The sequence below is a fragment of the Camelus bactrianus genome, chromosome 7, assembly GCF_048773025.1.
Source record: "Camelus bactrianus isolate YW-2024 breed Bactrian camel chromosome 7, ASM4877302v1, whole genome shotgun sequence".
Taxonomy (NCBI): Eukaryota; Metazoa; Chordata; class Mammalia; order Artiodactyla; family Camelidae; genus Camelus; species Camelus bactrianus.
This window is the reverse complement of record NC_133545.1, coordinates 20,856,532-20,869,087: the sequence shown is the minus strand read 5'-3', so window position 1 is coordinate 20,869,087 and position 12,556 is coordinate 20,856,532. Positions and strand designations below refer to the sequence as shown.

At 37.2% G+C, this 12,556-nt stretch overlaps 1 protein-coding gene across 2 annotated transcripts in view; it reads right to left on the bottom strand.

Annotated features, from left to right (window-relative positions):
* Positions 1-9,281, bottom strand: part of TNPO3 (transportin 3) — an 82,565-nt gene extending 73,284 nt beyond the window's left edge. For both annotated transcript variants that reach the window (XM_045511075.2, XM_010947553.3), the window contains exon 1: positions 8,819-9,281. Coding sequence is in view for 1 of the 2 variants with exons in the window: in XM_010947553.3 (XP_010945855.1) it covers positions 8,819-8,938 (120 nt within the window). In the remaining variant the exon portion in view is untranslated. The remainder of the gene's footprint in view (positions 1-8,818) is intronic.
* Between the last annotated feature and the right edge of the window lie 3,275 nt (positions 9,282-12,556).

Here is a 12,556-nt window from a genome sequence, read left to right as displayed (position 1 = left end):
TCAATTAGTGAATCATATATTTATTAAATAAAGATTTAGAATATACTGGAAGGAGAGAGACTAGGCAGGAGCACAGAGTAAAAAGAACCCCTAAAAAAACTACGAGAGAATGCAACATTTTAGACACAAGCCCTGTAATAATGTGGTATTGAGCTAGAAAAATCACAATTTCCCAAATCCAGAAAAAATCATTTTCATGAGACACATAAAGAACAAACAAGTCTAATTAACCTGAAACAGAGAAAGTAACTTCTTAAGTTGGTCAACTATCTTAAGTTTTTTGTTATCTAATCCTTTATGAAAATTTCACAAAGTTAAGACAAATTGCTACATCTGACATAAGTTACTTTCTGATGGTTTTCTTAGACAGCAAGCAAAGAAAATGGTTTGAACAGATATTAGGAAAAATATAAGCTATAGATTGCAAAAGATCACCATCGCTACCTAAAAATGTTATTTTTCAAAATAACTTGTTTTGCAAAATGGCCTGAAATACAGAAACCATGATGAAATGAAACTTAGCTAATACCTTTACCACAGCAGTGATGAGTAAACAACTCCCACTCCAAAAGCAGAGTAGTAGTGAAAAATAATCATAAAGTTCCTAAAAAACTCCCAGAACCATGGAATACCCATGTATGCAAAAATAACTTTCCTAAAAGCAAAAAGTTCTTTTATTTAAGAGACAAGTTCAGCCAACTTACATTTTCACAGCCATCCCCATAATAATTGAATAGATAATTAAAAGGGAGGTATTATTTCCCTTAAGAGGGAAGAGATTCCTGGCTAAAAATAATTCTTTAAAACATCATAAGCCATTCAAAGTCCAGGAGAAATGAATCTTCAACTTTGGAAAACTGTAGTGTCCATATGCACTGTTCTATCTTGATCTCAATGAAAGGAATCAGTAAGACCAAATGGCAAGAGCATTTCTGATGAAATCCCAGTGTTTTCTGGGACAAGCATTTTCAAACAATCCTGTCATAATGACCTCTGTCAAATAAACTTCGGCTCAAATCTGTAGCTGTTGGTCACACATAATATGGTACAGAGAAGGTTTGCCAAAATTTTTTCATGTCAAGTGTAAAGAATCTCTATCCAAATTAAAAACACTCAGCCACCTATGAATGTGAATATTAATCTCAAATATTATCCTGAAAAAAGATGAATATATCTAGATCCATTAAATCAAGTTGGGTTAGGAGTGACTGAAGCATGCATTCCTTGATAATCACTTCACTGTGGGCCTCACTAACTGTACTAGGGAGCCCTGCTTTAAAAGTAGAAAATGCCAAGCTTGAAACCATTTCATTTGAAGCAAATGGGTAGCGCATGTAAGGATTTCCTGAAAGCCAAAAATAAAGAAAATGGATTTCCTTTAATCACTGGTCTCTATTCCTGCCTATCTGAGCAAGTTTTAAAATAATTCATATAAACCTGAAGAATTAGAGTATTATCAGACATATTAAGCATACATTAACACCTTGTTGAAGATTCAAGTTTTTCAATCTTATAGAAATATGAGCTGTCTAGCTTAAGCTATTGTTAAAAAAAAAAAAGGAAGAAAGAAAAAAGCATTATAGTGTTAGAAAACTCTGAATGCTTACGTAAAAATGTACATTTTCCAAGACTAGTTCTAAGTATATTCTTTTGCTTTAGGGCCATCTGTTTAAACAGTATTAACTATGACTGAGACAGAACATACAAATGGTTAATACAGAGAAAAACTGAAGAGTGCTACGGGCTTGAAAAAAATAAGCAAAAACCATAATGTAAACTTTGTTAATAGAAAATTTCTCACCAAAAAAAATAAAATAAAATACAAGTTTCATAATATTTTCATTTTGGGAACTCTACCAGAAAGAGGAAAATTACATCAGTACTTTCAAGGGGTTCTGCATGCCAAATACTACAAAATTATCCCCACTAGCAATACTGTGAACTTCCAATAAACAGAAATAAAGCTTCTCTCTGGAACTTCACCTGTCAGCAGTAAAATATGCTGTGGTAATATTTCAATACACAGTACAAGCTATGGATATACAGCAGAGGCAACGTGAGCAAGCTCAACTTCCTAGGAATTGAAGTTCAACAGAGCTTAAAATTCTATAAAATCCAGATAAACAACAAGTTCATACTGTGTAACACAGGGAACTATATTCATTATCTTGTAGTAAGTTATGGTGAAAAAGAATATGAAAACAAATATATGTATGTTCATGTATGACTGAAGCATTGTGCTGTACACCAGAAATTGATACAACATTGTAAACTGACTATTCTTTAATATAAAATAAATAAATAAATATCAAAAAAACAGTATGTCAGTTCCTCAAAAACAAACAGAACTATCAAATGATCCAGAAACTCCCATTTTGGATATATACTCAAAATAATTGAAAGCAGGGACTCCAACAGATACTTGTACACCTGTGCTCATAACAGCATTATTCACAACAGCCAAAAGGTGGAAGCTACCCAAGTGTGCATTGAAAGATGAATGGATAAACAACATGTGGTACATACATTATTCAGCCTTTTAAAAAGGGATGAAATTCTGACACATGGCACATGGATGAACCCTGAGGACAGTATGCTAAGTGAAACAAGTCAGTCACAAAAAGGACAAATACTGTTTGATTCTACTTATATGAGGTTCATAGAGCAGTCAAATTCATGCAGACAAAAAAAGCACAACGGTGGTTGCCAGGGGCTGTAGGGAGGAGGGAATGGAGAATTATTGTTTTACAGGTAGACAGTTTTATTTTGAGAAGATGAAAATGTTGTAGAGATGGAAAGTGATGATGATTGCACAACAACATAAATGTACTTAATACCACTGAACTGCACACCTAATACTGACTAAACTGATACAGTAAGAAACCTTATTAAACATATTTTCTACTTCCCTCATAAACATCAGTGCAATCAACCTGAAAATATGAAGAAATATCTGGTACTTTTTGGAAGAAAACTGTGTTATAATTTTAAAAATGTAGCAGTGCCCTGATAATTTTATATCCTGGTTCAAACCATCAACTCTGGTCCAATGCCTGGGAAGACAAGAAATAAACTAGTCCAAATAACACATGAATGTCACCAGATAACAGACTACCATGTCAACAGAAATATCATAACAAATTCTCATTCACAGCCTCCATTACAACAAGGACATGAAATGTCTATATTTGCGCTGTTCAAGACTTGGAATGTGACAGTGCAAATAAGGAATAGATTTTAACTTTTATTTAGTTTTAATTAACTTAAATTTAAGTAGTCCCAATAGCCATCTGACTAATGGTAATTACATTAGACAATATAGTCAGATTGGTAAACTCTTCAGTAGAAAGGTCTTTGGTTTTATCATTTACTCCCAGTTTCCAGCAATGCAAAGCATACAGTATTCCTAAGTTCACTGAAATAACTGATCCACAGAAGTTGTATAAGAATTTTTTCTATTTTCTAGAAGGCTTGCCTTTCAAAAACATGTTTTAACAGTCACCTGATTAGAGGATGAGAGCAGAAGCATTAAAAGATGTCTAGATTTTCAGATATATCAAATCAATGACTGCACTTGCCACAGAAAAAACAGACTCTAAGTTTTAGAACTAGGCTGAAGAATCAAGAAATTCCAAAGAGGAACATTACTACGAAAGAAGTTTGAAGCTGATACTTCATGACCTATGACCTTTCTAATATATTTAGAAGAAGAAAATTTTCATGGATATATAATAAACTAAACATTACAACACCAACTCAGGCCATCAAAGCATGATTTGATTCCCGTTGATTTATGTTTATTCTCTTCATCATTCCTTTTCAGTTTCCTGACTGAACTATAAACTATAAAACTTTTGAGGTAACCTCTAACCCACAGATTGTGTCTCCTTCTTATTATCTAAATTACAAACTTAGAACAAATGAGTAGCATAACTCATCAGCCCTACAAAAAGATGGTCTTTCCTTCCATTGCTTTCTACATTGTCTACTAATTTTGGTTACTAGAGGTGGACAAAGAAAACTACTAAGTGTTCATAATAGTCCATGTTAAATAGGCTTCAAAATCCATCTCAAAATAAATTTTTCTTTTCAAACACTCTAAAGAGATCAGTGATATCTGCCTGTCACATAAAGCAATAGCTGTAAGTTGTTTCCATGAATTCTGGTAGGAAAAAAGTTCAGAGAAATGAATGTAGATTCTTCAAAAACAGGCTGAAAGAGAAAAGATGTTAACTCCTAGCATGAGCTAAACCATACCCAAATTACATCTTTATAGCAAATCTTTTACCATTAGGATTATTATAACTATACTAAATGATTTTAATAAAATTAGTAAAGTGTGGGGTGGATGGAAGTTAAGGATAACAATTTTTCAAAATGTGTATTCTTCAAAATGGTTTTAACATAAACCAGGCAAATTCTATTCCTTTCCAATTTTTTCTTTTTTTTATGATGTGTGTCGGGCCAGGTATTTATTTATTTAATGGAGATACTGGGGATTGAACTCAGGACCTTGTGCATGCTAAGCATGTATTCTACTACTGAGTTATACCCTCCCCCTGTTCCTTACCTATTAAAATTAAATTTTAAATTAAATTAAAACACTATACTACTACACTAATATGTTTTGTTACTACACTATATCAGACTTTTGGTTAAAAATGTCACTTAGAGACTACTTTAAGAACGCCTTATTAAGTCAAAAAGTTCCTCTCTCTTGCTGTACCCAAGTTGTTCAAAGTATAAAATGAGGGCAATATAAACTTATCTCATAAAGGTTGTTTTTTTTTTTTTAAAAAAGGTTGGAAAGACTGAAAACAGTATCATAGGAGACTGAATAATATTGTTTTTTCAATTACCCATGGATATGTTAGAGAGAAGCAGCAAAAATAAATGAAATTCATAGATAAAGACAAATCTGAGTTATTCATCTGCCTCTACAAGCAGCTAAGCATTCAACAAACATTTGTAAGAACCTGTGTGTCAGGCATCTTGAGCATTTCTTTCTTAATAATCATGGTTTATTCCTTCAACTATGGGTATCAGATTATATAAACAACTAAAAGGATACTACTGTCTGGTGGGGGAGAAAAAACATTTTCAATATGGTAAAAAAAAAAAAAAAAGATAAACACAATTAAAGTGCTCTAGGTGTTTGTGGGTTGTAGGGGGTAGAAATGACTTCCAGTAGGAGAGAATAGGTTAAAAGCCTCTAAGAACAAAGAATTTAGGCTAGGCTTTAAAAAGATGGACTAGTTGGATTAGTTTCTTCATTTGAAGACAGAATTGGGAAAGAGTAATAAAAGCACAGAGATAATGAAAAACATCAAAGAAATTATAAAGCTGGACAAAGGCAGCATCCTCTCCCATAACAAAAAAACCATCTGCTCACTATGGGAGATACTACAGCTGTGTGAGTGCTGATGGGAAGGACTCAGCAGAGAGAGAGTCTGAAGATAGAGGTGAGACACAGGACAACCAAAAGATGAGGTTCCTGAGAATTTGGAAAATAAGATGCAGAGCACTCAGATTTGACAGGAGAAGCAGTTGGATACACATGCTCAAGTCATACCAAATAAAAGGTGAAGGGTTGGTGGTATATTGAAGAAAGTGACAAGGATAGACCCTGGAAAGACAAGACCTAACATAGAAAAAGTAAGGGCCACTCAACAGAATAAGGTTTTGATGAAATTCCAGAACTATGTCTTGTTTAACATGATTAAATTGATTGAACACATCTGTTTGCCCTCAGGGCCCTTACAAAATCAGAGTAAGAAGATTTTTTTTAAAGAGGGGGTGCCCACAAAGACATAGAGAATGGAAACATGACTGATAATAACAAAACTGGAAACTAGAAAGCTAAAGGGTGAGTGTTAACAGTCAGTCTTAGCAGGTCTAAGAAAGCTGAAATTTGCCTCGGGGCTGGGAGGGAAGAAAGGATGAGAATGGGGAATTCAAGGGGCAAACTAAATCACTTTCAAAACCCCAGTAAGGCTCAAGAATTAGAAGTATGAGGTACACCTGGAGACGGATGCACTGGTGGAACAGAAAATAAAGGAATAGGTTCAAAATCTGTACAAGCAGTTAGTTTCCTAGATTTTCTCTCTGACTTGAGTGGCCAGGCTACCATACTACCCACCCACCATCAGAGAAGACTCAAAATTTACTTTAGAGAGATTGAAGTAGAGAGACTCTGGACTCTTGGACAAGAGATTCACCTAAGGACAGGAGTATCATACTGAAAACATGTTAAATAAATTTAAGCCTACACATTTAGTGGTGCGATCCATCCCTCGACTCATTTTCCTACCTGCTACTGGCAGCCTAGTGTATAACCTCCAGGCAGAAGACTAGAGAACCCTCAGTGTAAAAGTGGTTCAGGAAAAAAGAACAATAGCCAAGACAATGAGAGAGAAGGGGTGAAGGTTTCCTTCTCAAGTATCTGTCAAATGAGGGAGTAATTCAAGAAAAGCTCATGGGATCCAGGATTCAGTCAAGAAAAAGGAAAAGGGAATTCCCTAGGATAGTAAGATCCCCGGACAATAATTATGCAACAGACTTGAAGAACAACTGGGCCAGACTGGAGGCGGTGGGTAGAGGGCACTCAGGAAAGGTTTCTTTCCACCAAAAAAAAAAAAGATAGATTACCAGTGTGAACATAGGAAGAGGATATTTACACCTACTGACAGAGAGTTTGGGATGAATTACTGTAGATATATAGAAAATGAAGCAAATGTGGAAAAAAAAGAAAAAGGTAATGATTACTACCAGAAAAAAAAAAGTTGTGCAAAAAAGAAAATACGACTATGGTATATATGTCGCATGGATAACAATGTGTATGTAATGTGATATACTTATGTTAGAGTGAGGAGGTGTGAATAGATCAACGGGCTCCCGTGTCCTCTAGCTTCTGGATGGGCTTGCCCAATCAGGAATCCCAGGAGAGGTTTAGGAGAATAAGGTATGAATATTTATTCCTCCAGTTTCCTCCCTTCAAAATCATCTCATGCTGGCTGTTTCTTTTCAGCTGAAAACCACCACTCTTCCCAAGGCAGCCAACTCCACACTTCTCTTGAGAGTCCAAGTAACCACTTCCTCTTATCCCTTTTGGCTTAGGGCTGTCAACAGCTTAGCTACAGGTTACTACACTATCTTGTGCCATACCATATTACACCCACATCTTTATAAACAGTACTTTTATAAAATAAACCCTCATCAAATTATCCTATTTCAAGCGTGCCGTCTATTCCTGTTGAGACCTGAATGTAAATAGTGGTGGTGAATATGATGATTATGATGATATAAGGTTGAAACAAAGAGTAGTGGAAAATAAGAAAAAATGACTAATATTTAAATAAAATTACTAATATATTTCGAGCTCTAGGTTCCAAGAACTTCGTTAAGTTCTTTGTAGGTATTAATCCATTTATTCATCACAAATATCCTATGTGGCAAGCAAAGCTTTTTTCTGTTTGGTTCACTTCCATATACCAAAACCTAGCAGTTGCCGGTACACAGTAAGCACTCAAATATTGATTTAAAACACACACAACAAGAAGCAAGTTTAATAGGGAAGAGCTGACTTTTGATGTGGTGTAGCATTTCTCTTATTTTTACTTTGAAAACTATAAGATCAGGGACTTGTGGCTCCCCAGATCACAAAAACTAACTAAACACTAAATAAGATTACACATGAATTCATGTGTAGCCTACAGTGAGCCTTACTCCCTTATCTTCTCATGAGGTTATCCAGAACTTGGGTTCCAAAAATTTTTAAGTGTAATATTTAAAGTCAAAGTTGCGAATTTTAAAATATTTATTATGCACTTGAAGCCTAGGAACTGATCTAAACGGGCAGAGCATCTTTAAGTACCAATGATTAGTTTTAAAAAAGAAACGGAATGGGAAGGCACAAATTAAAAATACACTTGGGCATCTAAAATCCAAAAATAGGAAAGGTAAAGTCAGCAAGATCACCAAGTATAATGTACACACACAGAATTCAAAGCACGGTAAAGATGAGTAGGAAAATCAGAGGAGGAAGCATAAGACACGTGAATCCAAGAAGGCAATAGGTACAAAAGGTTGCAGTTAACCTCCTTACTGGATGTTCACATAATTATGTGCAATAATCAAAGCAGTTATGATACCTATAACTTATAAAGAACCTAAAAGTCAGGGGAAGGACAAGAGTAGAGAACCAATATGCAGTAAAATGAAACTGCAAAGATTTTCTGAAATCAGAATTGATACTTTTCTCTTTACATTATGCTGCACCCCAAAACACGGGGGAAAGTCACGTGTATAAGAATCTAGAAACCTGAGAAGTTTCCAGAATAATGGACTCTACTAGAGTGAAAAGCAGCAAGGCACAGTGAGGTGTAAGGCTACGCACGAATGGACCTAACACCTGGACACCGAGGAAAGACGGATAAAGCATCCTTAAGTAGAAGATGGAAAAAGACTGGGATTGGGTTTGGTTGAAGAATAACAAAACGGAAAAACAAGGCCTAAGAAGCAAGTATCAAGGACTTAGAGAATCAGATCGAAGCCACAAGCAATAAGTATAGGACCTACAAATCAGTTCCTACGGGGTGGGGAAAAGGCCACTTCGAGACCGACCAGCTGCGACTAGTTTCTGAAAAGAGGCATATCTAGCTTTGCAGCCCCACCCCACGGCGGCAGCTCCTCCCCAAGGAAGACCTCACGAGGCCAACGGCCGGGCTCGGGCTCGGGCTCCGGCTCCCGCTCCCGCTCGAGCCTAGGTCCCATCCCGCCCTTGCCCCGCGGCATAGAACGGCCTCTCTGGGCCCCTCACCGAACGCTGCAGCTCCCCAAGCCAAAACGAGGCGCGCTCCTTTCCGCTGGGATCTGGGTCGTGGTACAGCGCCTGCACTGCTTGGTACACGAGCTGCAATGTCGGCTTTGCCCCTTCCATGATGGTAGCTGTGGTAGCGGCAACGACGGCTTTGGCTCTTCTCCCGCGGCTTCTCCGGTTGCTCCGCCTTCACGCTTCCTCACTGTGTCGGCCACGGCCGCTCCCTGACTGGCGCCATCTCCTCTTCGCCCGTTACCAGGGCAGAGGGGTTCCCTGTGGAAGTTACCCCCTCGGAAACAGAGGTTAGATCGTATTCAAGTTCCTAGTCTTTTGTCCGATCCTTCCAGTAGACTCCAGACTTCTGAGTCCAGGCCTTGGTGCTCGCCTCTTGACCCGCTGACTTGCCCTCAGAAAGCTGTCCCGGCACGACTCAATCCACGCAGTGTACCTAAGCCGCGTTTACCCGGACCGGAAGCGGCAGCACCGATACCTTTGGCACACTTCCGCCTGGTGCATTGCAAACGGCCTCCTTCCCGGCACGCCTCCTCTTGTCTCTCCGCCCCCTCCCGGAAGTGGCCCTACAGGGACGGGTGCTGGGAGGAATAATGAATGTGGCTCTCTAGGTTTCCTGCGTCCAACTGGAGCTTTGGGACCGTCGTGGCTCCCACACCTGTGCAGCTCTCCGCTCCTTGGTAATAGATTTGAGGTCTTTCCTCCTCCTTTCGACCTCCCCATTCCTCTCCAGGGAATCCTTTTGGACCCCCGTGGACAAGGAGCGTCAATTCAACCATCTGTGGAGTATCCACTGCACTGATACCTTAATTTCAGACAGGATTTGTATGCTGACTCTTAATGGAGGAGACAGACACGTAATCAAGTAACTTGTACAAACCTGAAATATGTGCCGCATTGAAACAAATCCAAAATGCCTAGAATCTCTGTTCAGTCCTCCTTTTTCACTAAATTCTTGCACCCAAAAGGATATTTCATTCTGTTGCACTCCAGAGTATATGTGCAGGAGTGCAGGTTGCCTGGGGAACCCCTGAAGTAAGGCTGACATCTGAAGTGAGGGCAATCTTGAGGGGAACTAAGCCCTTAAGTCTGTGGAGTCTGATACTAACTAAAGTGCATTCTGTCACACTCCAGAGTATATGCACAAACATGTAGAGTTGTGTTTTTGTGTATGCCTTTCTTTCCAAATCAAAGATCAACGGTTAACAATTCTCAATTCACAAAAGAAAATAGAAATCTTGGAATCTGTACTGTGGGGAAAGTTTCCCAACATTACTGCTACTTCTTTGCAATGATAAATAATAAGCATTTGAAGAATGCTTACAATGTATAAAGCACTATAGTTACAAGGTCTCATTCAATCCTTTTAACAGCTGTACAAACTAAATCCCATTTTAAGGAATAAAAAAATCGGTAATGTAATTTGCCCAAGGTTACACATGTCTTAAATGAAAGTCAGGATTTGAATCCAAATCAGTTTTGTTCCAAAGCCTGTTAAATTGTACAATCCCTATCATCCTGTATACTGGTTTGTTGCTGAATTGTTATTGCCAAGGGATTTTAACTACCAACATCACAATGAAAACAGTGTTACTGTACATAGTTAATATAACTTCTGACCCCAAAAAAGCTGGATATTTTGGTTACCTAATTCATTAAAAAACAATTTAGTTAAAAAAAAAAGATTTAGTAAAATCTCCTTGGTCTCTACTCTCTTGAAGTTTACAGTCTAATTGCAAAGACAAGCAATTCAATACACTTTTAAAAGTTCTATGACTAACCACAAGTAAGAGAATGATGTTGGACCTACCTTGCATCATATAAGAAAAAAAATTAAAGAACATAAATGTAAGAGCTAAAACTGTAAAATTCTTGGAAGAAAACAGGAGTATATCTTCATCCCCTTGGATTAGACAATGTTTCTTTAGATATGGCGGCAAAAGCACAATTAACAGAAGAAGAAATACATAAATTGGACTTCATCAAAACTAAAAACTTGTGTGTCAAAGAACACTATTAAGAAAGTGAAATAAAAAAAGAAGACAAATGAACTTAAATATAAAATAGAAACAGACTCACAGACATAGAATACAAACTTGTGGTTGTCAGGGAGTAGAGGGGTGGGTAGAGACAGACTGGGAGTTCGAGATTTATAGATACTGACAGGTATATATGGAATAGATAAACAAGTTTATACTGTATAGCACAGGGAAGTATATTCAAGATCTTGCAGTAGTTCATGGTGAAAAAGAATATGAAAATAAATATACGTATATTCATGTATGACTGAAAAACTGCTGTATACCTGAAATTGACACAACATTGTAAACTGACTGTGACTCAATAAAAAAATGTTTTTAAAGAAAGTGAAATGACAACCACAAAATGAGAGAAAATATTTGCAAATCAAATATTTGATAAAGGATTAGTGTCCAGAATATATAAAGAACTTACAATTCATCAATGAAAAGACAAGATGGAGATTGGTCACTACAAAGACCAATCATGTGATTAGAGGATTGTAACTGGGCTAGACTAAGTGCAATCACTTACCACTGATTTAATCATCCGTGTTTAGTAATGAAGCCCTGATCAAAACTCTGGACACTGAAGCTCAGTGGAGGTTCCTGGTTGATGAACACATTACTGTGCCAGAAGGGTGACATATCCTGACTCCAAGAGAGTGCCTGGGAATTCTGCTTTCCTCCCAAACCTCACCCTGTGTATAGCCTTTTAAATAAAACTTTAATTATGAGTATAGCACTTAACTGAGTTGTAAGCTGTTCTAGCAGATTAGCAAATCTGTGGGGGTTTCACCTCTTAATTTGTAGCCAATTGGTCAGGAGTGCAGGTGACCTGGGGAACCCCTGAAGTAAGCCTCACATCTGAAGTGAGGGCAGTCTTGAGGGGAATTGAGCCCTTAAGTCTGTGGAGTCTGATACTAACTCCAGGGAGTGTCAGAACTGAATTGAATTCACCCCAGTGGGGTAGAAGCAGAACAGGTAAGATGTTCACAAAATCTGTAATTTAATTTAACAGACATAAGCCCTGTTCCCCACCCCCAAATAGATGAAGCCAATAAGGCAAAATGTTAATGATTGTTAAATGTGAGGATAAGTACATTTGTTCACTATACCATTCTCTCTACTTCTCTGAAATTTTCCAAATTAAAAAAAAGTCAAAATTGGAAAAACAAAGTCATTTCAATTTTTATTTACTGACATGAAAAGCTGCCAGAAAATATTATTGGAAAAAGAAACAGATTATGATTCAGCATGTGAAAATGACCACTGATACGAGATTGTATCTGTATTTCTATATAGGCAGAGATGTGTCTGGAAGGATGTTCAACAAAATGTTAACAGTGGTTATCTCCAGTAATGGGATTTCAAGTGGTTTCTACTTTCTTTTTTTGTGTTTTTCTTCATAGCACTTTTCACCACTTGACACATTCCATATTTTTATTATTTTGTGGCTACTCCCTCCATTAACATGTAGGCTGTAGGTCACTCATATCCCCCGTGCTTTGAATGGTGCCTAGCATATGGCAGACACACAATAGACATTTGTAAAATGCATTAATAAGGTTTCTGTGATTAGAATTTTTTCTTTATAATGATTATTTACACTTTTAACAAATACATTTTATCAAAAACAACACAGCTGTTTTCTTTCCAAATAGTGACACAATAAACTTAAAGTCATAATCGTCAGTGTTGACTGAAT